Genomic DNA, 26,164 nt, shown 5'->3' with positions numbered 1-26,164 from the left:
GCCTTCCTGCTTGGTCCCTGGGCTGATTTTAATCACCATCTTTTGCCTGTGTGAACAGAGGAGACGAGAGAGGAACAGCTGGCCTGGCTGCTGCTTGTAAAACATAGAAGCAGCAGTTCATACAAAAGCCCCCTTTGTGTTTTCTGTGTTGCCAAGCCCACCAACCATGCTGGACCTGGAAGATTTTATTGTTTGTTTGGAAGAAACAGTTCATCCTCAGTCTGGGGAGCCATTACGTAGCTGCTGCACCGGATCTTCTGTTTGTTTTGTTTAGTTGTGTGTTGTTTATTATATTAAGTTTTGACTCTTACAGCTTTATATTGGTGGGGCTGGTGTGAATCACAAACAATGGAACCTTCCTAGACTCCTACATATTGTCGTCAGCCAGTCAGAGCCATCAGTAAATATTAGGGAGCAGGACCAGTGGGTGGCCTTCCATTATTTCTTTACCCTTGTGCTGCATTCAGGAAGAAGATTGATAAGTATTCTCATATTACAAGGGTTGAGTTGTCTTCCTAGTTTTAATTTGGGGCCAATATCAGAGGCCTGGAATTGCATGAGCAGAGGCTAGAGGGCATGTAGCAGAATTTATTGTGGCGTGCAGTTTGCAGTTATTGCCTTGGTCTTTTTCCCAGTTGGAAGTCCTAAGCAATAGAAGAGCACATTTGTGGGGAGAGAGTGCTGTCCTGGCATTCTCAGGCATCTTTGGTGTTTAAAATTTGGTACACATCTTACTGCTATGACTTATGCAAAAGGTGAATATTTGTGCTTTATAACAAGTTGACTTGGTAGCCTGGAAAATAGATTCTTTTCTAAAGAGTAGTAAATGCAAGCATATTTGCTTTGCTGGCAATTCCCTGGCATACCTTTCTAGAAAAGACTTTGGACTTCTCAAGAGTCGTGATTAGATTACAGTCATTTTTCTACTTGCTAGCCCCAACACTTGCCATGTGCTTCACAGTCCCAGGCCTTTGCTCACATCTGTCTCGGCTTGGTAGGCCTTGCTTCTCTCGGGCTACTGGGAATACTCCTGCTCATCCTTTAAAGCCTCACTTAAACCTTATCTACTCTCTTCTGAGTTTTTTCAGACTCATCACCTCAGCAGAATTCGTGTTCCCCTAGCACTTTGTACATCCTGGCACTTGTCACATTGGCTTACAGACATCTGTTTATAAGTTTGTCTTTCCTGAGTTGTGATCCCTGTCAGGGGAGTGGCTGCTTTGTCACTTGCCAGCTGTGTCCTTGGGAAAGTTACCTAACCTTTCTGTACTCAGTTTCTTCTTCTGTAAAATGGGGATAACAGTAGTAGTGCCTGTTGCACAGGGCTGAAGTGAGGAACAAATGAAATATTTGATATGTTTTAGAACAGAACCTGGCACAGGGTAAATACCCAATAAATGTCGACCATTGTCTTCATAAAGATACTATGCCCGGTATTATCTTCATAAAGGCACATATTAAATACTTAGTAAATGTCAGTGTCTACCCAGAGTGAAATGTTTGTGAATGTTTCTTGAGTTCAACAAACATTTTTTCCATTTCAACAGATATTAAAAAAACATTTTGAACAAATACTAAAAAATAAAAACAAAACAAAAAAGCCTTTGAAGGGTGTGGACCTAAATAGACATGGAAGGATAGAGGTGTTTGTTTTTTTTAATATATATCTTTATTGATTTCAGAGAGAGGAAGAGAGAGAAGGAGAGAGAGACAGATAGAAACATCAATGATGAGAGAGAGTCATTGATCGGCTGTCTCCTGCACACCCCCGACTGGGGATCGAGCCCGCAACCCAGGCATGTGCCCTGACCGGGAACCAAACCTCGATCTCCTGGATTCTAGGTGGACTCTCAACTACTGAGCCACGCCTGGCTGGGTGGTTTTGTTGTTTTTTTAAAAGAGTGAAATAAGTAATGATGGTAACATAAGGCAGTGAGAGAGTCAGTGAGAGAGGCACTGGTGGTGGGAGATTTCAAGCCTCTGTGGAAATGAGGAGGAGGGAGCAGTCACTTCTGATGGGGAAGAGTCAGGAGGGACTGCAGAGCTGCAGGTATTGGCCTCTGTGGGGAGGGTTTAATGTGGGGGTGGCTGGAGGGGTCACAGCCAGGGGAAGTGGAAATGCGGCTCACCTGGGAAGCTGGTCAGGGTGGCTGCGAGCCACCATTTGCTATAAAGAGTTTAGTAAAAAGTGGCTTTGATGTAGAGAGCCAAGGGACTGCCCTCCATACTCATTCTTGCTCTCAGTTAACCCTACTTATATGTTAAACTTTGAAGCCCTGTGCTGGTTTGGCTTGGGCTCGTTGGCAGTGCATTTGTGCTCTTCAGGTTGGTAGGTTTTTGGTTGCTCTAAGGGCACTTATTATATACATTTCTGGGTCCTATCACTTTTGTCCCTTTTCATTTCTGTTAACAGCCTCACCTTCATCTGTATTTGCTCCCAAGCAAAATTCATTTGTTCATTCATTCACTAAATGTTTCTTGAGTGCTTGGTATATTCTCAATTCTAGGAACTGGGTATATAGCAGTGAGCAAGACTGACAGAGTCTGCTTTTGTGGAGCTCATATTCTAGTGCAGGGAGAAACAGTAAATAAACAGGAAACAGTGATTCTCTGTTACGTAGAGAATTAAAATAGAGTGATGCGATGTAGCATGACTGGGAAATCACATTGTATTAAATAGTCAGAGTTCTGAATGACAAGAAGAAACCAGCCGTTCAGAATGACCAAGGGCAAGATGGGACAAGTGTAAAGGCCCCAAGGCAGGAATGAGCTTGACATAGTTGAGGAACAGAAAAAGGCCAGTACTGTTAGAGTAGAGTACAGCTGGGATGAGAGGGGAAAGCGCAGTCAGGGCCAGACCACTCGGCTTTGTAGGCCTTGGTAATAAGTTTGGGTGGAATTGGAGGATCATAAGCAAGGGAGTAGTAGCATAGTCAGACCTAACATTTTAAAAAGACCACTCTTGGCAGGTGTGTGGGTAATGGATTGGAGGGGCAAGAGTGGAAGCTAAAATATTATTAGGTAGGTTGGAACAGACATAAATTTTGCATTATGACCATATCACTATATGTTTACTGAAAACTTACTACTTGATCAAGATTCAATGTGTGTGGTGGGGGGGACTGTTATTGTTTTTAAAATATAGAATTTCCAGAACTCCTACTAAGTAGAAAAACTCCAGTAGAACTCAAGAAAACTTATTGGCAGATTGTACAAGATAAGAAGATTCCTTCATGCCTGTCCCCTTTATTTCTTCCTCTTCTCCGTATCCGTTCTTTCTGGTCAAGTGGAAAAGTGTGTCTGATCATGCCCTGGAACTTCATCTCAGTAGGACCTGCTGGAATATTGGTGAGAATCTGCTAACAAGCAGAAATAACCAGCAACTTATCAGAAAACATCAGGCTTAAACACTTATGATTTCCAAGGCTAGGGTTGCTCTGGCTGAGCAGCCTTTCATGTTTTAATCCCTAAGCAGGATTTGTATTTAGTTTCAGACTTAGTCACAGTTCCAAAAAATAGGCATGAAGGTGGTAGACCCAAGGGGTTAGAGGGAGTAAGACGGAATGCTAATTTTTGTTTCTTACTAGGCGATATCCAGAGCTATGCATAATATAAATATTTTTCCAAGGGTTTCTGAGCTAAATGTGTTTTGACGGCTTTGACCCTCCTGCAATCAGATAAAATTACATTTAACCCAGCTAAACATAAAGTTTCATACTTTGCAAGCTTAAAAAGGCTGTCTGTTAGAGGTTAGATTTACGTGGCAAGAAAAAAAGATTTTCCTCTGGCCAGACACCCATTATCCATAACCATTCCGTTCTGGGATTTGAATGCGTTGCTTACTGCCACTGTCCCCACCATTTTCCAGACAGCAGAGATGGGAAACATGACTAAGAATTAGGGAAGGGGCTAGGGGGAAGGAATAATGCAGATAAAGCAGCAGTGAGTGAGTGAACCTGGTGAAGCAGTTTGCAGAACTGACAAGCAGTGTGATACCCAATGGAGTTGCAGTGTCTGCTGCTTTAGGATTCAGGAAGATTATAAGTCAATCAGGGTGATTTACGAAAAAGCAAATTGTGACATGGTTCATATTTTCCCCCCAGATGTTTTTCTGTTTTCTTCCTCATACCCAAATTGTCCAATTAAGGAAAACATTGCAGTGGATTTCTTTGGTGAAGCTTCTGCTAGCTGTGAGATTTGCGAGCAAGCTTGTATATCTTCTTGGTGTAAGAGGGGAAAACAGCCCTTCCTTATATTTATGGGTGCTCTCAATTTTGGCATGAGTATCCCCTCAAATATGCAGCTAGTGTTTATATTGTTTCTCATACCTGGGCATAAAGGAGAGCCTAGAAAAAAAGGTCTTCATTTGTGATTCAGGTATTGCAAATTATTCAATAATTTCAGCTCCCCCTCCCCCCTTCCCTTGAGTCTCACTGAGAAAGAGTAAGGAGGTCTTATTTCAAGATCCATTTCTCTTGCCATTGTTTTATCCTCAGGCTCAGTTTGCATTGTGTCTGTAGAGTCCACAGTGCTCAGGAAGTGTCAGTTGACTGAGATCATTTCCTTCTCTCGCCTTTCGTCTTTGCCCCTCACCAAAGTGGTAGGGTATGGTGGGAAAAAGTAGGGTCCCAGAGGTGGTCCTTCTGCCACATGCTTTGTGACTTTGGCCAAGCTAATTAACCTCTCCAGACCTTTGTTTTCTCTCCTATAAAAGCTGTGAGGATTACATGAGATTAAATGGGGAAGTGTTTTATAAATTTATTTAAATTTAGTGAAATTTACTGCGTGTCTGCTATGCATAGCATTGCTCTAGACTGTGAAGAGTACACCAAAGTGAATGATGGTGTGATGCCTACTTTCCAAGAACTTGAGTTTCTCTTGGCCCAAGGAGGCAAGTGGTGAATAATCAGGTATAAGAATGGATAAAGGGCTTGATTCTAACTCTTTCCTTAATTTCTGACCCAGACCCAGATAAGGCACACCATGTATTTTCATTTAATCTTTACAACTTATTTTCATGTTCTAAGTGAGGAAACTGAGACAGTGAGAGAGAGGACACACTGCAGGTACACAGCAGATCTTATCTTCCTGTACAGGTTTACATACCGGCTACTAGTAAGAAACTTACTACCAGATAATCACTTCTTGATGATTAGGTGTTTTCTTAGTTAACCTTGTTTTGACTCGGTTACCTGGAGGGCAGTCTCTCTGTGGCCACAAATTGTGCCAGAAGGTAGTGTGAAGTAGTATGAGCATTATTTCACCTAAGAAGGGAGCTTCGCTTTGCTCTTGTTCCCACTGCTCAGTAGCCGTGTGGTCTTGGCTGTCATTCATCTCTTGAATATCAGCTGTATGATGTGACTACTGAAAGTTTCCTCGAAGTGTTGTGTGAATCAAATTATGAGAGAAATAGAATTGCTTACTTATATAATATAAATATATTCCTTTTCAAGAAGGAATTAGAAATTCGTCAGAAGTAATAGTTTCATAGAAGCTTAGCATGGAAAGTTAGAAATGTTTTGAGTTTAACTCTCAATTTCAAGGTCAGTGTCAAGTGTGGCTGGTAAACATACCAACTAAACTTGACTCTCTTGGTCCTGGGGTCTAGAAGCATGCTTTGACTTAAGTGAACTGTTGACCTGGCTTCAGGTGGCATTTTTATAAGGTCTGTAAATACCACAGGGAAGTAGAAAGAACTCTGAACTTGGTTTCAGAAGGCCTAGGTTCAAGTGTATTAGTACTGTCACCCACTCACTTTGTAACCTTGAGTTTTACTTGGTCTCCTTAAGCTTCAATCTCAAGTTAGGAAGAATGATGCCTGCCCTTTCCTTGCCTCAGAGTCGCTTCAAGGCTCAAAGATAATGGGATGGGAGAGCTAAACCATAGGCAGCTGGTTTACGTTGTTCTTTGGTAGAGAAGTGAGTATGGAGACTGTTTTGTGACATGTATCCTTCTCTCCTCTTGCTTCCCTGTGGCTGAAGGTGGACGGGCAAGTGGTAGCGCTGCTCGTGCAGAACCTGGAGCGCCTGGATGAGTCTGTGAAAGAAGAGGCGGACGGCGTGCACAACACTCTGGGTGAGGGCGGGTGACCAGCGGTCCCTGGGTTTCTTCATGTTTGTTTTGGGGCTTGGTGCTCATTTCCCTTCCTCCTTCATAATAGAGTCAACAGCAGTAGTGTTTTTCTTTCCTACTGCTACCAAACTGCCTTTTCAGAAATGAAGACCCTTGTGTAAATTTCATATAACTGCAGCTTTGGTTTTGCTTGCACATAATAAAAGCAGAAATGCACCTTCCTGCAAACCACTGGCTTCTTTTAGTAGGCCTTTGCCTCCAAAAGTTAAGATGAAGTCTGTGTAGAGTGGGAAAAAATATATATATATATATATATGTGTAATTTTTTTAAGTAATTTTTTAATCTCCTTACATTGTTTTTTCTTCCCACTTCCCTTCAGTGAAACTACACATTTTTTAACAATTGTGTATCTTCATAGGACATTTTATTTGAGAAAGAGTTAGTGTTTCTTTCTCTTCTTATGTGTAGTTTGCTGGGTAAACTGCGAGTTGAAATATTGCCGTTAACTTGGCTGCCCCTGCATCATCTGTTCATTTAAGTGAATTCCTCTGCAGTATTTCCCCTCCTACACCTCCTCTTTGAACCTCCCCAGTCTTCGCTCTGTAAAGTAGCTGAACCAGTAGCCTATTTAAAATCATGCTTTTGGGTATCCCTCTTTATCACTGGTTGCTGTTGTATGAAGCCGTAGGTGACATATCTGTAAGCAGAGCTTGAGAAATGAACGAGGCCCAGCAGAAGCAGAAAGTTTGATGAGATTAGATTTTCTCCCAGCTCTTTTGTGTCTGGCACAGATTTCTCTTGTGGTTTTATACTCTATTCCGTGAAGATTAACATAAAGAAGGAAGAAGACACAGCACCTAGGGAGTAAGAGGAGAGAGAACACAGTAATCTGTAATTTGGGGGGCTGGCCCTAGTCTAGAGCCAGAATTTGCATTGCCATCTGTTAGCCTAATGCTGAGTTTTGCTGAATGGAAAGCTTATCAAAAGTCTTAACTGACTGTTAATTAAAAGGGCCTGATGTAATGGAAAAAGTACCAGCCTGGCCATCTGTAGAAATGTGTCTACTTTCAGCTTGGTCACCTACCAACAGCTCAGCAAAGTCATCCCTCCATCCCTTATTGAGCACCTCATGTTCATCAGGCATTGTCCTAGGCACTGGGGTAGGTTAAAAATGAATTAGGCATGGTTCTACTCCTTCAGAGGCTGACTGATGGGAAGGTCTGAACAGGAAGGGTAAAGATAATACAGGGTGACAAATGGTATAACAGGAATTAGTGGAGAACACTCTGAAGTGAAGAGGAAGGTCTCCAAATTACTGTGCAGGAGCAAGTAGTCACCGGAGCTGAATATGAAGACAGGTACATTTTGACAGAAATGTGAGAAGGACCCTTGCGCAGGGGAGTAGCATTTGCAAAGCCATGAATGGGCCTGAGCTTCAGGGAAAGAGTAGAAATGTAGCATAGCAGTGGGAGGTAGGAGTGGTGGGAAGTAGGAGTGGTGGGAGGTGGGACCCAAGGAGTAAGTTTGTCCAGCTTATGGAAGACCTTGTAAACCATGGTTGAGTTTTATTCTGATGGGCAACAAGAAGCCATCTAAAGTATAAGGAGAAGGACAAGAATGAGTGATTAATGTGAATGAGTTGATTCCCTTAGAAAATGTGAGAAAGTAATTGAAGGTATTGTAATGATCATCTCTCAGGGGCCTTGTTGCTACTCTGCTACCAAAGCTTTGTGTTCTACTCCCGGGGGTGGCCCCGTTTATTCTTGTCACGGGCAAGGCTGACATGGACACAGGAGTGAGGAAGAAGACAGGAGGCATCGCGACTTCTTCAGCCCTTTCTCCTTCTAGGCATTGTGCTTATAGTAACGTACCCTGGGATGGGGGAGGCAGGAGGCCCGAGGAAATGAAATGAAAGCATTGGATGTGTTAGAATGGGATTATAGGTGATTTAAAAAAAAAAATCCCCCCTGTTAGTATCATAGTCATGCAGTAACTCTTTTTGCCTCCTAATTTTTAATTTCTCTCTTAAGCAGCAATTTGGCTATTTTTGGAGATAGCGGGACCAATTCTGTTTGCTTCTGAGTACCTGACAGTTACTTCCGCCAGCATGGCCTCTCCCCTCTATGCACAGTATTTTGTTCAATTAAGATTATGCTTGGTTCCTTTGCAGTCCAGACAAAGAGAACTGAAAGTGAGTGAATTGGGAAAGGAAGAGACTCCAGATTCACCATGCCCAGATTTTTTCCTAAGGTTTATATGAAGGCTTCTCTCAGGCCCCCTGTCTCTTAGTCATAGGCCTCTGGGGCTGAGGTACAGGGGGGGTTGAGAGGGTCTTTGGAGGCAGATGCCCACCCTTTTCTGGTTCTGCTCTGGTGGTGTTCCCTATGAGCACAGAGCATCTATCACTCCTTTTGTGAACTCCATCGTTTTCAGGTATAAGTTTTACTTATAATAGAACTTGAAGAAAACATCCCATAACATCTCCCTGGTTAATCTAAAAATGACAACACAGCATCTGGCTGGGAGGAGGGCAGGGAAGTTGAAAGAGGAATAAAATGCCTGTCATGGGCAGCAGGCTTGTTGCAGGTGGAACCCAGTTGCCTCCTAAATGACTGGCTTCTGTCTCCCTTCAGCTATTGTGGAAAACATGGCTGAGTTCCGGCCCGAGATGTGTACAGAGGCTGCCCAGCAGGGTCTTCTGCAGTGGCTGTTGAAGAGGCTGAAGGTAAGTGTGGCTTTGTGGGAAGGCAGCTCAAAGCCTCTCTGCTCTGGGCCTGGCTCATGCTGGGTCATTGGCATCGATTGTTATCCCCAGGCTGTATGATCTAGTTTGGGAATATTTTGGTATCTCCTGCCTCTTTCTTTGTTTTTCCTTTTTTGTTTGTTTTAAAAGAAACGGTTTAAAAATAGACTCTAATACCTCTGAAAACAATACAAACATGTTATAAACAAATTCATGTGATGTAGAAGGTATAAAACTGAGAGTAAAAGTTCCCCTCTGCTGACTGCTTCTGGTTCCACCTCCCAGAGGCAGCCATTCTTAACAAACAGTATTTTATCTATCCTTCCAGAAGTTCTTTGTGCATATATAGGAGTGTGTGTGTGTGTGTGTGTGTGTATTTCACAAAAAAATATGTAGTATTTTTTAAAGCCCCTTAACGTGGCCTGTTTGACCCTTCCATTTCTCAGTTTTAGAACATTGGCCTTATTACCTTTCAGACATCTCTTTTACCTACCCTCTGCTCTACAAAGGTCAAAGATATTTTGACTTCTGTATCTGTCTTTGCTCATGCTCCTCCTTACACCAGGAATGATCCCTGTCTTTTTCATATATGTTTAGCTTATACACACTGTTCTTTAACCAACTTAAATCCCTACTCTTTCATGTAGCGTTCCATCATTTTTAGAAGTGAGAGGAAATGTATAAGTTCTATTGTAGATAAAAAATTAGAAGTCGAGACCTATAGAGATTAAATGCCTTGCCCAAATTCATACAGCTAGTGAAAGACAGAGCTAGAATTTAAATCTAGGCCTCCAGACTTCCTTCATGCACCGTTTCCATAGTGCTAGTTTCCCCCCAGCCCATACTGCCATCTTTCTTTCCTGAATAGCATCTGTTTTACTTCTTCTCTACTGGCTCTCTGTGGGAGTGAGCAGATCTGGATTCTTACAGTTATATTCCCATAATTGTGTGACACTTACCTTCACGGATCATCTTTTCTTCACCCCCGGCAGACTTTCATTTTATTATGTGCTCATTGTCTTTCTCCAAATACCCTTAAGCTCCTTAAGAGCAAGGACTGAGTATCATATTTGCATCTCCCCCCAGTTGTTCTCAAGGTGTTTTCCTGACCAGGAGCATATGAATCACCTAGCAGCTTGTTAGAAATGCACATTCTTGAACCCACCCCACCAGACCCACTGAATCTGTCCAGCTTGGGGTGGAGCCGATAGTCTCCGCCTTAACATCCAGGTAATTCTGATACATCTGATGTCTGAGAACCACCATCTTAGATTATTTATGTTTACATTGCTTGGTAAAACCTTGCTGTTTAACTGATCACCCCATATCTATTCAGTAGTCCTTGAATAATTCTTAAGTGTATAGCACGTTGGTGAGTCTCCTTTTTGTATTGGTCACCTAGCAATATATAGAGATACTCTTGTATTTCTTCATCCACTAAATGAAATCTCACTAATTTGTGCTAATGAGGATGAAGTCCATCACAGATGATGATATTAAATGGTTTAGCAGGTAAGCAAATCGCAATAGCATGAGAGACACTGCAGCACATTTTGTTTTTTAATGTGCTATTAAAAATGACACCAAAACCCAAAAGTTTTATTTTTTTCTTTTCCAAAGAAACAAGATTAAGATTCCTCTTTGTTTTTCAATTAAATCAGTGCTTCAAAACCAGTTGCAGCTCGGCTGGGCGTGGCTCAGCCGTTAAGCGTCGACCTAGGATCCAAGCGGTCAGGGTTCGATTCCCGGTCAGAACACATGCCTGGGTTGTGGGCTGCAGCCGATCAATGACTCTCTCATCATTGATGTTTCTATCTCTCTCTCTCTCCCTCTCCTTTCCTCTCTCTGAAATCAATAAAGATATATTTTTTTAAAAAAACCACAAACCTATAAAACCAGTTGCAAAATTCAGCATATTAACTCATGAATTGAGAATTGGTACATTATACTACGTGTACAACTGGTTAATGCTAGATCCTTAGCCTCGATGACCTGGAGTTGGGATTTTGCAGGGCACAATCTACTTTGACAATTGTACAGGGCTATAGATGTTTCTGAACCTGCCCCATGTGTTCCAAGTACCAGAGGTGAGCTGCAGAAATAACCCGAAGATTCTGGCTGCAGGTGGTAGCATAATTGTTTTGTACTTTCCAAAAAAGCCGCAGCTCCCAAAAAGGTGAAGTTTAATTTTATTCAAGGCTGGTACATGCTGAGTACAAACCTATGCTTGACTCAGTAATTACTCTCACAGCTGAAAGGTTTAGGATCACCAGGCTCCTGGATAGAAGAGAGTCCCAGAAGTTCCAAGTTCCATTGGTTTATTTTGCCAAGTCTAAGAGACTACCTGCTAAATGATTGCTCCTCTCTTCTAACTTTGACTAAATGTCCTTGTAATTTCGTAGTTTGGTATTTTGCAAGCTTAGAGACTGTCATATCTGGCTGGTGACTTTTGTCTTTTGCTAGACATGAAAGATTATTCTCCTTTTCCCCCTACCTAGCCCATAGTTTATTTCTTTTCCATCATATTAAAATATTTGGTTGTCATCTTCATCATCATCATTACCACCACTGAGTTTTCCCCGTCTGATGTGAGTGTCATGTTTGGCTGTTTATTATGTGCAGAGTGTTATTCTAGATACTGTCCATACATTATTTCTGATCCTCACAAACAGCCTTCTAAGTGAGTGCCACTCTCCCCAGTTTACAGATGAGGAAAGAGTCCCAGAGGGGGGATGATGCCTTGCCAAACCCCAGGGGAAGTATGTGGGAGAGCCTGTGATAGCCGGGCCTGGCTATCTTTAAAGCCTCCTCCTCTTGCCAGGCTGTTCCCCAGCTGCCACTCTTCAGGGTCTGAAGCATTGCAGGGCTCAGTGTTCAGAGTTGAAGGGCCTAATCATTTTGACTTTCTGATTAGATGACTCCTTCATGCCAATTTTTCAATCAAAGGACCTATATTTTATGAAAAAAATGATTGAAATTAGATTTTGATTTTTTTTGTTTTGTTTTAATTTTACAAATCGGAAACTCCTTGAAGTGTCACACAAAAAAGCTGGAGATTTTCTGGGGGAATCAGGAATTCTCAATAGAGGGGAACTCAGCTGCTGGGTGCTATTAAGTGTATACTAGTGTAAGTAATCAACCACCTCATGAGGAAATTACTATTTGTTTTCAGTTAACATGAGAGAAGTTGAGTTAGAGAGGCAGAGTAATTTGGCCAAGATCAAATGGTGGGTAATTTTTAGAGCTGAGATTCTAACCTGGATATTTTCTGATTCCAGTCATAAGAAAGACTTATAGTACCTACTGTTAGATACTTCCATATCTTATTCTCATAGTAACTCTCCAAAAGGATGTTATTTTATTATTTCCATTATGCAGATAAGGAAACCTGGGACCAAGAAATGCCACTTGGGTCATAGATGCCCATTCTCAGTTCATGGTGCCATTAGTGTCTCAGAATTTTGTTTTTATAGCATCCCTGTGCCAGAAAGGACATAACAGCCCCATGTATTAAGTAGTTAGGTCCAGACAGTTTAATACATATTTATGTCTTAACAACTTAGTGTCATTTAAGGAAATAATACACATGAATTAAATGAAAAAAAATATTTTTATTTCATTCTTAAACACTACAGTTACTTACTGATACATGTGTGTGCCTTTTGAGTTCTGTATAACTTCTAAAGCCTTGGAATCAGATTGAACACCACCACCCTCTTTTCTGTCTCACACAGTTCTTTTATCACAGCACCCATAAAAACCTTTCATAATGATAGGATGTCCTGAAGAGAAGTGTACCTGGAGCTAGTAGTTAATGCAGCATTCAGTAGATGTTAAATGCCACTGTACTTCCCTTGGGAATTAAAAATATCCTTAGTGCCCCTCTGAATTCAGTATGGCACCCTTGGCTCGCAGTTTGGGAACTGCAGACTTTGTGTCACATAAGTAATGCATGCTCATTAGTCAAACCTAGGTATGTCTGATCCCAGATTCATGTCTTTTTTAATGTGACTGTATTACTTGATGTAATTAATTTTAATTCAATGCCATAACTTAATGCCGTAACAACAGACAACATTCCTGTGAAATTCACCTGTTTGCTGTCATGTTCAGTTCTTTGTCTTGCATTATAGCAGGTGCCCAGTAAATATTTGTTGAAAAAAACCCCAGAAAATCTATCCCCTACCTTGGAGACTGGAGTTTATAAAATCAAATAAAGGACAAGAGGCATTGGGACCATGGAAAGGCTATTGCTCTAGTGGCCTGATTCTTTTGGCTTCTTTCAGTTAAGTGATTTTTGTTTTAAGCAAGAACCCCGGCCCTTGAAAAGCGTATAAGTTGGTGTGACTTAAATCTTTTTAAATGGCAGTACTTGGAACTTAAATAATTTGAGTAAGTAATTTTATTAGCAGATTCTTGATTCTGATGGAAATGCTCACCTCTTGGCTTTTCACTTTTGTGTTTTGATTTTTATAAAACTGTTTTTCCTAAAGTGAAACATGCCACAGATTGCATTTAAACCCTGGCTCTTATACTGAATTTCTTGAAACAAGGCCTTAAGCTTGCCCAGGGAGCATACCTTGCAGTCAGCACACGTAAGTCCTTGCATTTACAGATCTTTTAATCTAAAATGGGTCATACCTGGTCAGGCTCCTGAAACCCTGTGGGGTGCACTTAGGCTTGACGAGGGAGACGTGCATAGGAAACTGAAAAGATGCTGGCATTGCTTCATTAGGGGCCACTCTTCCTTCTTAAGTACAAAATCAATGTCCAAACAGAACTGTGAATGGTGCTAAGGTGATGGAAGTGTTAGCTTCAAGATAAACACTTCCCCTGTCCTTTCCAGATACAGGAATTATTTGTCATTTTAAAGAACCTGGGTAGGTAGCAAGGCTGCTGCTGATTAACAGTTGTTGTCTATGTTCCTGCATTTTAAGGATCAAGGGTACAGTAAATAAAGAGACATTGATGAGGCTTGCTTCTCTCTGCACCTTTTTATCCAAAGGGCATTGTTAATGGTGAGAGATTTGAGTCTCACAATTGAAGCAGCAGTGTGGATGGCATGAAAGAGAGTCTCTGCAGTAGGTGTGTGCCCCCTGAAACTCCAAGTAGCAGAGCATGCAGCAGGGAAAGAATTGTGGGTAGTAATTTGGGTGTTAAAATATTAACACATTTCTGCATATTTAATGCGGTTTCCTTTTTAAATAGTAGGCAGATTATGGCACACAAGCTGATAGGTTTATGATTTCAAATTAAATTTTAAACATTAAAAAATCCAAAGGCACCACTTTGTTATAAATACACTGAACTAATCTAAATAAGAACTTGCTTTCTTTTCAGCTTCTCTAATGTGTCAGCTAATTTACAGCATAATTTTATGATTATAACTTGTGAACAAAGCTTCATGATAAGTTTTAGTCTTAAAAGTTCAAAAATTTTAGTTATTCATCTAGTTCACATTAGGGTATACACTATGTGCTAGACAATCCCTGGACTCAAATTGGGGAATCTGGGAGGGCTTCACAGAGGAGGTGACATTCATACCTGGGCATTAGGAGTGTGAGAGCCATTGTGTTCATCTGCTATTTATGGTTTTACTGTGTAGCACTTGAGTTTTGTATCTTGAGAACAGAGGCAAACATTTGTTTTTTTTACCCTTAACCTGCCTTTCCCCTTTCTAACTTCTACTTTTCTCTAACTCAGATCCTGTACTTGTGAAAAGTTCATCCTGGGGAGGGAAACAGGGCTCCATAATGTTTTTCTCATTTTTCCTATTTCCTCACAGGCAAAGATGCCTTTCGATGCCAACAAACTGTATTGTAGTGAAGTGCTGGCCATATTGCTCCAGGACAATGATGGTGAGGCTCCCTCTCGGTATTGATATTCTGTTAGGGTAGGAGCCAGGCTTGTTTCAGATCATGACAGCAAGCTCTCTTGCCTTTGGCATCCCCTTGCTCTCCCTCTTGCTCTCTGTGCAGCTTTTGTACTCTGTCAAGCTGTATTGATTTTGTTTGCTGATGTATCAGTGTTAGACGGCTGTAAAATCTGACAGTTAGCTTCATTTTTTTTCTTCCTCTATTTTTTCCCCTTTTAGAAAACAGGGAATTGCTTGGGGAGCTGGATGGAATCGATGTGCTTCTTCAGCAGTTATCCGTGAGTAATTCTTATGCTTCCTGTCTGCCATGAAGATGCATGGCCTGCTTTTAAATAGGGGGGGGGGGGGGGGGCTGCAATTGTGTGAGGGGATAACCACATGATGCAAGGCATGTGGAGTATGTTGTTGGGTTTGAGGTTACATGGAGGTGCGTGATTTGCCTCCTTTTCTTAGTCATTTGCTTTTTATGACCAGCTATCACTGTGTATCTGGTATGGACTTTCTTGGTCTTTTGATATTTATCAGTTCAAAAGAAGTGTGTTTCCTGCTTAAGTGTATGTTTTGGAGCTATGAATACCAAATTATTTTCAGTTGACCCGTGCCCAAGATGATTCCCTTCCTTTCCTTTCAGTCTGCCACTAAAATGGAGTCTATTCGTTTTCCAAATAAGTTCAAGGAGTACAAGTTCCAGAGCAGTGGGGTAGAGGTCACAGGAGGACAGGGAAGGATGTGGCACTGGAGGCTAGGCTGAGAAATTGGAAATTGCCGTTTGTTCTTTGTAAGAAGTGTAAATCCAGTTGAAACGTTGTTCTGCTGGCATTCTGAAAACACTGTCAAGATTTCTTCTAAGAAATCTCATCTGTGCTATTCCAAAAACAGGACTGGAAATAGATCATTTGGATAAAATCTAGAGTGTGTTGGGAGTGTCTGAGATGTCAGTTTGCATACAGCTTCCATCTTGGTGCCAACAGCCTGAGTGGCTTGGCCTCCACCCCCAAAATAGCTTTGAGATGTGAATCTGTTTTCAGTTCTAGGAAGGTGCTTATCCTGTTTTACAAGATCATTGATCATTTTGTAGTAGACTGTATGGGTATGCAGATACTGTTAAAAGGCTTTCCTCTTCACATGCCACATCTCTCTGGCAAAAACAAAACTTCTGCTTTAAAATGCTCCCATGACTTACAGCCACAGCTGCTGTGTGAGGCAGTTCATTAGCCCTGATGGTTAGAAAATTCTTCCTTCTATTGAGCCAACCTTTGCCCTTCAGGACTGTGGTGGCCTTTAAGAAGGGTAAGAAACGGGTTGGGTTGGGTTGACCAAGAGGAGGGGATAAGTGGCAAAGTTGCTTCTTGGCTTGGATGGTCGTCTCGGGGGGTGTTCATCTTATTCATTGAGCTGTACATGTCTTTTGTGGCGTTTCTGTATCTGTGTTAATTTCACAGTAAATATATATATACTTTAAATCTGCCTCCTTGAAGCTCATGGACCAGTGGTCAATTGAGTGTTTTGTTTTTTGCATGAACTGACAGCCATTTATTTAATACCTGTGAACCAGAAAGCCCAGTTTCTCTAAAATTGAAACTAATGAGAATTTTGTTTGGTAAGCTTTTGTTCCCTCTTCTGTAGGGTTATCATGACAGGCAGGCTTTGGAAATTGTTGAATACTGGCTGATGAAAGGACTCTCTCTTATGGCTCTGTGTTTTCTGATGTCTTTGCTTGACAGGTATTTAAAAGACACAATCCTAGCACGGCTGAGGAACAGGAGATGATGGAAAATCTGTTTGACTCACTCTGTTCGTGCCTAATGCTCAGTTCTAATCGTGAGCGCTTCCTGAAGGGCGAGGGTCTTCAGCTGATGAACCTCATGCTCAGGTATGATTCTTACCTCCTAGCTCTCCATTCTTTTTGCCCAACTCCTGTCTTTTAGCCTGGATTCAAGAACATGTACTTATGGTAGTTTATTCCCTTGAGCTCCTCCCTCTTAGATATATAAAACCATAAAGTCTTCAGGGGCGTGTGTGGTCTTTTCTAAAGTGAGAATGGGTGAATAAAAATATATTTTGGTCTGTTTGTGCTCTGTTGTATCCATTGGTAGTATGACCATTCCATTGAAGGGAAATGTCTTTTTGTTCCTTCTTTTAGTGTGTGGTTTTGGGAATCTAAAACTTCTAAACATATCCTATGTTAATTTCTAAATTTAGCCCAATTTTTTTATATCCCATGTAGACCTATCTATGTTTGTCTATATTTTATTATTGACAGCAGACTATCATTTATATTTTTATTTATACATATTTTTCAATATACATTATTTTCAGTGATGAATTATGCATGTGCAATGTGGCTAGCATAGGAAATATGAAAATGTACAAGACTGTTCCAGAACTTTTCTTTATTATCTATGTTCTGATTTCTTAAAGTATTTAAAGTGGATATCATGTTAGCATATTTCATAGAATCCTAAAGTTGGAAGTAAATGGGAAATATATCCATAACTCTTTTGAAAAATCTGACTGGGAAAGGGAGTGGAGAGAGGAGGGCAGAGGGTATAACCAGAGTGTGGTGTAGGCTCTAGAAACACTTTTCTAAATTGAGGGGTGCTAGGTCATGTTTGCACGGTTGGAAGACTCTAGTCACTATCGAATTATTGTTTATGAAGTTGATCCAGAGTCTATTGTCTTGAAACTTCTATTCCCATACACCAAAAACTCTGTTGAATGAGTTCTTTGACAAAATATTTTAATAAGTTGGATATATATCTATTAAATACAATTTAGAATATAGACATGTAACACTTCTTTTAAAACACTGATATGATACTGTTTTGAGTGCTGGGCTTATAGAGAAATGAGTAAGACAGGATTTTTGCCTCCAAGGAAAAACAGACAAACAGCTCTATCACCCAAATGCAACCCAACTTTGGGTGTATATTCCTGTTCTTTTTCCCCCTGTAATTATTTTCTTGTTTTTAACAGCTTTTTTAGCCTGTCACACATGTAATTTTCTATACTGGTTTTTTTAAACTTAACATGCTGTTTCCCATACTGTGACATAATCTTCATGCGAGTTTTCAATAACTGCATAATGGACTCTAAGGGAATCTAGTTTACTTAGTATTCTGTTGTTGATACTGAGGTTACTTCTAACGTTTTGCTATTATAACAAATTCCACAATGAACATTTTGTGTTTAAAATTGCTTTTGTATTTAATATTATCAAGATATATGTTTCTAAAATATCTCCTCTTTAAAGGCTTATGTAGGTCTGGCAGCACAGTAGACCTCGTCCTTTTCCCAGTGCGCGTCAGACCTTAGATTGATTGAACATTTTCCTTTCTGGAATTGCTTTAAAAATTTTATTTTAAAGTGCAGAGAGGGGCATTGAAATTATTCAGTGGCCTTTAGTGTTTGGGTGATTTTTGCTAGCTTTACTCTCTTGGGTCTTTTATTTGCTTATCTCCTTTACCCTTCTAATTGCCTGTCTTTTTGTTGAAATGACCAACCTTCTCTCAAGCAAATAGCAAGTGAAGAAGAAGCATTTGGCTTGCTGGGCCTTCTAACCTTAAGACTACATTCTGCAGGGACTTTTCCCTGAGCTTCTTAAAGGTCTGAACTGCCAGTGCTTTGGATGGTTGAGTGTAAATATGAAGTAATGTATTTCTGTAGCATATGGCTTGGTAATGTGCAGCAGTGGGTAGCTGAATAAATAACTAGAAATATGGATTATTCAAACAGGAATGCTGAGATTCTGGGAGCCTAATTAAAAAGAAGCTCCAAAGACTTGGAAACTACCTTTCTAAGATCTCCTAACTTTTCATTTTTTAATGCTGAAGTTACTGTTAGATTAATTCTTCTGCATTAATTAGCCATATTAGCAGATTCAGCATTTTCTTTTTTCTCTTTCCTGTGCTCTTTGTTCTGTGTTATTTTTTTTTATTTTTCTTCTTCTGACTCCCAAATGGAAAGTTTAATTGGGAGGAAACTTTTTTCTACTAGTTTAGTCCTTTCTGATCTAGCAAGAACTGCGAAGTTGCTCTCTGTTAGAGAGAGCCTATTCAAGACTAGGAAGCTGTAACACATAGAAGTTCAGGAAAAGTTCCATGGTTGCATTATTGCCCCTACATACTGATTTTTACTTTGATTCAGGCATTCTTCAAATAGTTAAGAAATGTGCACTTGGAGAGGTGGCAGTGTAGTATAGCATAGAAGTGATGCAGGTGTTCTAAGGGTCTGGGGACCTAAGGGTTTGCAAACCACTGTGGATTCTTGGCTTTGCACAGGAAAGAATTCAAACACAAGCCAGCATAGAGTTTAAAGTGAGAGTTTGTTAATGAAGCAATGAAAGAGAGTGGGCTATTCCACAATCAAAGCAGCCCCTCCCTAGTGGGATTTACTTCTTTTATTGATGCTCATTTAATTGAGGGGTAGGGCATTCAGTAAGGGGGAGGAATATTCAGGATCTTTCCTAGGAAAGTGGCAGAGAGTTCTCAGAAAGCCCTGTAGGCCATTTTGGTTCCTTATATGGGCTTTCCATTTATCATGGTGGCAAGGGGTGTGTCATTTAGTATGTTAATGTATTACAGTGAGCTTTTAATGAGGCTAGGGGTTACTGTAAGGTGAAATTAGTTGCCATGTTGGATTGAGCTGGTCTCTGTTGGTTATAAGCCATAAATCCTTTGGGGGTTGGTCTTACTATCTCTTTGACAGTCCCTGTAGCCCTTATCAGTTACAGAGTTTCACCACATGCCCTATCTCAGAAGAAGGGGCTTTGGAGTTGAGGTGAAAACGGGTTTGGAACATAGCTGTTTCATTTACTGGTTCTGGATATTTGGTGAGTTTATTATAACCTTTCTGGCCTCTGACCCTCCATTTTTTTCATCTGAAAAATGGGAGTAACAGTGCCAAATTTGTAGGGATTTTGTGGGAATTAGACTATATATAAAGTGTCTGGAACAATTTTGCAACTGTTAAAACACTGATAAAGTACTATGTTAACTTACTGTGCTAAGTGCTAGGCTTATACAGAGATGAACAAGACAGAATTCCTACCTTTAAGAAACTCAATATCTAGTGAGGGAGGCCAACATTAAATAACTGTAATATAATTTAAGTTCTTAACTATTAAGAGGAACAGTTCATTTTGCATGTCTCTACCCTGTGAATTTTTAATATTTCTCATTATTGATAAGGAAAGGTTACCAACAAGATAGTTATTTATATATACACATTATCACACACATATACTACCCAACTTAATATCTTTATCAATTTTATTGAGGCATAATTTATATACAATAAAGCACACCCATTTTAAGTGTACAGTTTTAATTTTACACCTTCGTTTTCACCACAATGACGATGGAGAACAGCATTGTTGGGTAGAAATGTGAGGTGAGTGAGATGTGTAGTTTTATATTTCGTAGTCGCCATGGTAAAAAGGTAAAAAGAAACAAAATTAATTTTAATAATGTATTTTATTTAACCCACTATATTAAAAATCATTTTAACATACAATCAATAAAAAAATTATTGAGCCATTTTATATTCATCTTTTCATATAGTCTTTGAAATCCAGTGTGTATTTTACATTTACATCTCAATTCAAATGCTAAATTTTCATTAAAGTACTTGATTTATATTTATAATTATATTCCATAAAATTTACAGTTGAAAAAGTAGATTTCTATGCCTGAATTTTTTCAAACATATATAAATGTGTCCCAGTAACTGAATCAAGCAAGTATCAATTTTTAAATTTAAACTTAAATTTATTTAAGTTAAATTTACATGTTAGCTCCTTAGTTTCATTAGCCTCATTTTAGATCCTCAATAGCTACATGTGGGTAGTGGCTACCGTATTAAACATGCATATATAGATAGTTTTTATCACTCCCAAAATTCACTTGATCCCTTTTGCCGTTAGTTCCTACCGGTCTTCCTCTGGTCCTAGGCAACCACTGTCATTCTTGAATTTCGTATAGATAGAATCATACAGTATGTGTGTTTTAGCTTATTTCACTCAATAAATTGTTTTTGAGACTTGTTCATTTTGCATGTACCAGTAGTTTGTTTCTTTTTTGTGCTTAATAGTATTCCATTGTATTTCTGCATTCCAATATATCAGTTTGTTTATTTATTAATATGTTGGTGGACATTTGGATTGTTTCCAGTATAAGGTTACTATTAGAAACTACCAAGCTCTTTTCCAAAGTGATTGTATCATTTTATATTTCTACCAGCAAGTCATGAGAATTCCAACTGCTCCATATCCTCTTCAACACTTGGCGTAATCTGACTTTAATTTTAGCCATTTGAGTAAGTGTGTATCATAGTTTTGATTTGCATATGTGATAACTAGTGATGTTGAGCATCTTTTTATATACACATTGATCTTTATTACGTCTTTTACTAAAGTCAAACTTATGTTCAAACCTTTTGTCTATTTTTTTATTTGGGTTGTCTTACTGAGTTTTAAGTGTGGTTTATTCTAGACACAAATCTTTGTCAGGTACATGTTTTGGAAATATTTTTCTCCTAGTCTGTGGCTTGCCTTTTCATTTTTTAGCAGTGTCTTTTAAAGAGCAAAAGTTTGACTTTGAGGAAGTCTAATTTATAAATTTTTCGTTTTATTGATTGAGCCTTTGGTATTATAAATAAATTCTGTTTGCCTAACCCAAGACATCAAAGCATTTCTTTTATGTTTTCTTCTAGGATGTCTCAGTTTCAGGTTTTACATTTCTAAGCCTATGATCCAATTTAAGTTAATTTTTGTATATGCTGTGAGGTTTGAGTTGAGGCTCTTGGTTTTGTCGGTGGCGAATGTTAGACCTCGGTACTTGAGTTTGGCTAAGAGAAGAATTCAGAACCAAGGAATTCAAATTGAAAGAGAAAGTTTATTCAGCAAACAGAGGAAGTACACTCGAAAGAAAAGAATCCAGTGAGCTACTGAAAGTGCTGCCCTGGGATGTTGGCAAGAAGGGCAGGAGAGACTAACTACTTCCTTTAGGCTGACTTACTGGTCACCTTTTGTCCTTGTACAAGTCATATGAGGCTTGTCTCTGGCGTTGTTCCTCCTCTAAAGGGGGGTCTACCACATGACTAGTGATATGAAATGTCCCGGGTTCCAAACTGCATGACCCTTAAGATATGTTCATGGAGGAAAGTTACCCTGGGGCAAGGTGATCCTCTCTGCTTCTGTAATCCTCCTAGGTATTTCAGGATTATGGCTTAGGTTTTAATTTCTTGTAACCTTTGCACTCAGGGTTCAAAGAAGTCCTTCATGCAGATTTGTAGTCTCTCAGCTTTTGTTTCTGGGGCCTGTTTGGGGGTCTAGTACCTCCTTGCCATTCATAGCCTTTCCCCTCTGTTTACCCTCCTACCCAGGTGTTAGTTTAGTTGTCAGGTGACTTTTTTCATTCCTGTGTTAAGAGTGTCTGGATTTCACAGTGCTTGACAGAATCAATAAGGGGGAAAAAAGCTATTGTTTTTTTTCTCTCTCTGCCAAAGAACAGATGAAGACATTTTGAAAAAAAAGAAAAGATTGTTGAGGCGATATTTAGAAATGGAACTCATGCTGTGAAAAAAGCAGCAGGTACCCATCCTAGAGTACAGGAACCTCTCAAAAGGGAATTTCTCATTTGACCATAGCGATTCAACAAAGAAAGAGAAAAGATGAGGTTGGGGTGGGAGGCACAGAACCTGTTGGTCAGGGTAGAACTGTATACTGAAAGAAGGAGAGAACCAGAGTCTCTGATGGAGAAAATACTACTCCTTGTGTGTCAGGGAGGTCAACTTCATCTTTTTTATTTGAGAGTCGAGACTTAGGGTACAGAGAGGATGTTGGATGCCCCTTGGCCAGCAGCATGACAGTGAGGATATGAATATGAACCATGTGGTATTTTCATAGTCAGGGTTAGTTGAGAGAAAAGTAAAACTTAAGAAAGATAGAATTTACTGTGCAGTTTAACAGTGATTAGATTAAGAGGGTACAATTCATAGAAATAAAACTAAATTATACTTACAGAGAGTAGTGACTTTCAACTGGTGTGCTGCAAGACTTTTTAAAACATGCAATGCCTGACTACTTAGGGGCACTGACCTCTTTTCCCTTGGACTGTCAAATAAAAAAATGACAACAGCCAACACAACAGCAGCCGTCATTGTGATGAATCAGAGATACACCTTTTTTGGGGGGGGGTCAGATTGGCAAAACATATAATTTTTTTTTGGTGTGCCACAGAATTTTAGTAATTAGTTTAAGTGTACCATGAGATGAAAAAGGTTGAAAATCGCTGTTTTAGGGGAATGGCCATTTTAGCATTTAGCAGGATGTGAGGGTTGAACTATCAAAATGCCCTCATTTTTCCCTGGATTGAGACTGGTTTGCCGTTTCCATGTTCTTGGTTACAGATGTCTCTCTGGTAAGATGGCTGCTACAAATAGAAGATGCCAATATATCAGGTTTAATTGTAACCTGTACTCCAAATCATTTGCCTCTTGCCACCACAAAGCACTTTAACTGCATGTCCTTATATCAGATGGTTCATTGTTCTTTAAGAAACAACAAAGCCAGTGGGAGACAGAAGAATTACATTGTCAGTTTCCTTGAAAATGTTGACATGAAACTTATTACTTCTGTTGTAAAACCCTGTTCCAGTTAGAAAGAGGAGACCACCGTGATCCCAAGGGGTATGTACAAATGCAGCTTGGGATTGTATAATAGAAATACAGTGAACCTATCTTGTTTATTAACTACAATAGACACAAAAAAAGGAGAGAGAGGAGACGAGTACGTAGACACATCCATTTCAGGAACCACCTTTTTTTTTCCTCTCAGGATTTTCAGTAAGATTTTCTTTAAAGAAAAGTGTCTGTGACAAAGGAAACAAAATAGTGGTATACCATCTGCAAAGTCTGTGCAGCTCAATTCTATAGGTAGGTTGCCCAAGCTGGGGCATTTTTTTTAACCTTGACATTTTATTTCCTTGGTTTTACCTTGTTCTGTAGCGATGTTCATAATGAACATATGAAGCTGCAGGCTCTATTGCATTTTCATCCTTGTGGTCCTTTACAGGGTTTTGTTGTTGTTATTAAGAGCTAGAGCCTTTTCTTTGGACATTCAGTCCCCATGATTCTACCGAAAAAGCAAAATAATAATGCAGATCTTTTAGAAGTCAGCTGTGCTTTCTGATGGGGCTGTATAGTTTGTGCTTTACGCTGCACACACAGATCTTGCTTGCTGTTTGTCCAACAGGTGTTCCCTTTCCCCGCTCTGAATATTACCATTCTCTCTTAGATGGGTATAATAGTTTGTACCTGTTCTCTAAGAACCAGAAAAATGCTTCAAAAACACAAAATAATCCTTCCAATAGTCCTCCAAGCTGGCGTACTTCTTCATAAATGGGAAAGTGCTATGGCTGAGAAGGCAGATTGTACTGAAGCAAGATAACCTGGCAGGATATGGTGCAGGACCTGTCTGAGCCCTCCCATCAGACTTCATAGCTAGTTATCATTCCAGTATCAAATTGCACATATTTAAAGTATGCAATTTGATGAGTTTTGCAATATTTTTTATTCCTTGTTTATTTCTTAGGGGACTTATTTAGCTCTCTTTGCTTTTTTAGTGGTTATTTTAAGGTAGTATGCATTGTTAACTTATCACAGTCTGTCTTCAAGTAGTAGTATACCATTTCATCTATAGTATAAGAACATTATAACAGTAAATTTCCATTTCTCCCACCTGGTCTTTGTGCTACAGTTTTCATACATTTTACTTCTATGTATGTTATAAATAGCTTTTTCTGTTTTTAAGTGGTCAGTTAACTTTTAAAGATATTTTTTAAAGTAAGAAAAAAAGTATTTTATGTGTACCTAGATATTTGCCATTGCCGGTGCTCTCCATGCCTTTGTGTAGATCCAGATTTCCATCTGGTATCAGTTTCCTTCTTACCAAATGATTTCCTTCAACATTTCTTGTAGTGCTGGTCCTATCGGTGATGACTTCTGTCAGCTTGTCTGTGTCTGAAAAAGTATTTGCCTTTATCTTTGAACAATATTTTAGCCAGGTACAGGATTCTAGGTTAACAGGGGGTTTTCCCCTTTGAGCCTCCTTTGAGTGTTACTCCACTGTCATCTGGATTCCTTGGTTTGCAATGAGGAATCTGCTGTTACTCTTATATATGTTCTCCTGTATGTAATATACCCCCTTTCTTTCTGGATGTTTTTGGAATTTTCTCTTTATCATTGATTTTGAATAGTTTTATGATATGATACCTGGTGTAGTTTTCTTCATGTCTGTTGTGTTTGGGCTTATTACTGAGCTTCTTGGATCTGTGGGTTTATAGTTTTCATTAAATGTGGAAAATTTCCAAATATATTTTCTGCCACATCCTTTTAGGAACTTCAATGACATGTATATGAGGCTGCTTAAAATTGTCCAACCACAGCTCACCAGCAAGCTTTTTTCTTTTTTTGTAGCCTTTTTTCTTTCTGTGTTTTATTTAGATAGTTTCTATTGTTATATATTCAAACTCACTCTTTTCTTCTGCAATTTGTAATCTGTAGTTACTCTCACCCAGTGTATTTTTCATCAGACATTATATTTGTCTTCTCTAGACGTTCAATTTGGCTCTTTTTTATATCTTCCCTGTTTCTAGTTAACATTCTGAAACTTTTCTCCACCTTCTTGAACATATCAAATGTGATTGAAATAACTGTTTTGATGTTCTTGTCTTCTGTCACCCATGTCCTTTTTACTGATTTTTCTCCTCTTTATGGGTAATGTTTTCCTTCCTCTTTGCATGCCTGCTCATTTTTTACTGAAATTCAGATATTATGAATTTTATCTTGGATGTTGGATTTTTTTGATATCCTTATAAATATTATTGAACTTTGTTCTAGGTCGTAGTTAAATTACTTTGAAATTGTTTTGTTGTTTTTGAGGTTTACTTTTAAGTGCTGTTAGGTGGGACCAGACTAGCTTTGAGTCTATGGCTAATTTTGCCCCATTACTGAAGCAATACCATTCTGAGTACTCTCCCTGATGAATAGAGTTCACAAGGTTTTTCCACAGCAACTGGTGGGAACACAAAATATTCCTAGTCCTACTGAGCTCTAGGGATTGTTTCCCCCTTCTTTCAGGTGGTTCCTTTCTGCAGCCTTGGTTAGTTTCCTCACATGCATGTTCTCATCAATGCTCAACTGACCACTCTAAGGGGACCCTCTCTGCAGCACTTGGTTCTGGTATTCTGCCATGTGCATCCAGTCACCTTGGTCTCCCCAGACTCTTCAGTGTGTCTCCTCTCTGCTCTGAGGCCCAGAAACTCTCTTCAAGCAGCCAGTTGAACCCATTTCTCTGCAGTCACTGTATTGTGCTTCCTGAGGTCAGGTGTCTGAAAACTATTGTTTTTTATATGTTATCCTTTTGTTTTAGGCATAGGAGGGGATATAAATCCATTAGGCCCAAAGTGGAAGT

General features: G+C 39.6%; 1 protein-coding gene across 1 annotated transcript in view; it reads left to right on the top strand.

Annotated features, from left to right (window-relative positions):
- Window positions 1-26,164, top strand: part of CTNNBL1 (catenin beta like 1) — a 133,747-nt gene that overhangs the window by 48,387 nt on the left and 59,196 nt on the right. Inside the window, exons 6-10 of the mRNA XM_087818737.1 lie at window positions 5,982-6,075; window positions 8,707-8,798; window positions 14,602-14,674; window positions 14,911-14,969; window positions 16,416-16,564. Of these exons, the coding sequence (XP_087674863.1) occupies window positions 5,982-6,075; window positions 8,707-8,798; window positions 14,602-14,674; window positions 14,911-14,969; window positions 16,416-16,564 (467 nt within the window). The remainder of the gene's footprint in view (window positions 1-5,981; window positions 6,076-8,706; window positions 8,799-14,601; window positions 14,675-14,910; window positions 14,970-16,415; window positions 16,565-26,164) is intronic.

This window comes from Miniopterus natalensis, chromosome 7 (genome assembly GCF_054644295.1).
Source record: "Miniopterus natalensis isolate mMinNat1 chromosome 7, mMinNat1.hap1, whole genome shotgun sequence".
In the NCBI taxonomy this organism is placed as follows: domain Eukaryota; kingdom Metazoa; phylum Chordata; class Mammalia; order Chiroptera; family Miniopteridae; genus Miniopterus; species Miniopterus natalensis.
This window is presented reverse-complemented; position numbering and strand designations above follow the sequence as displayed.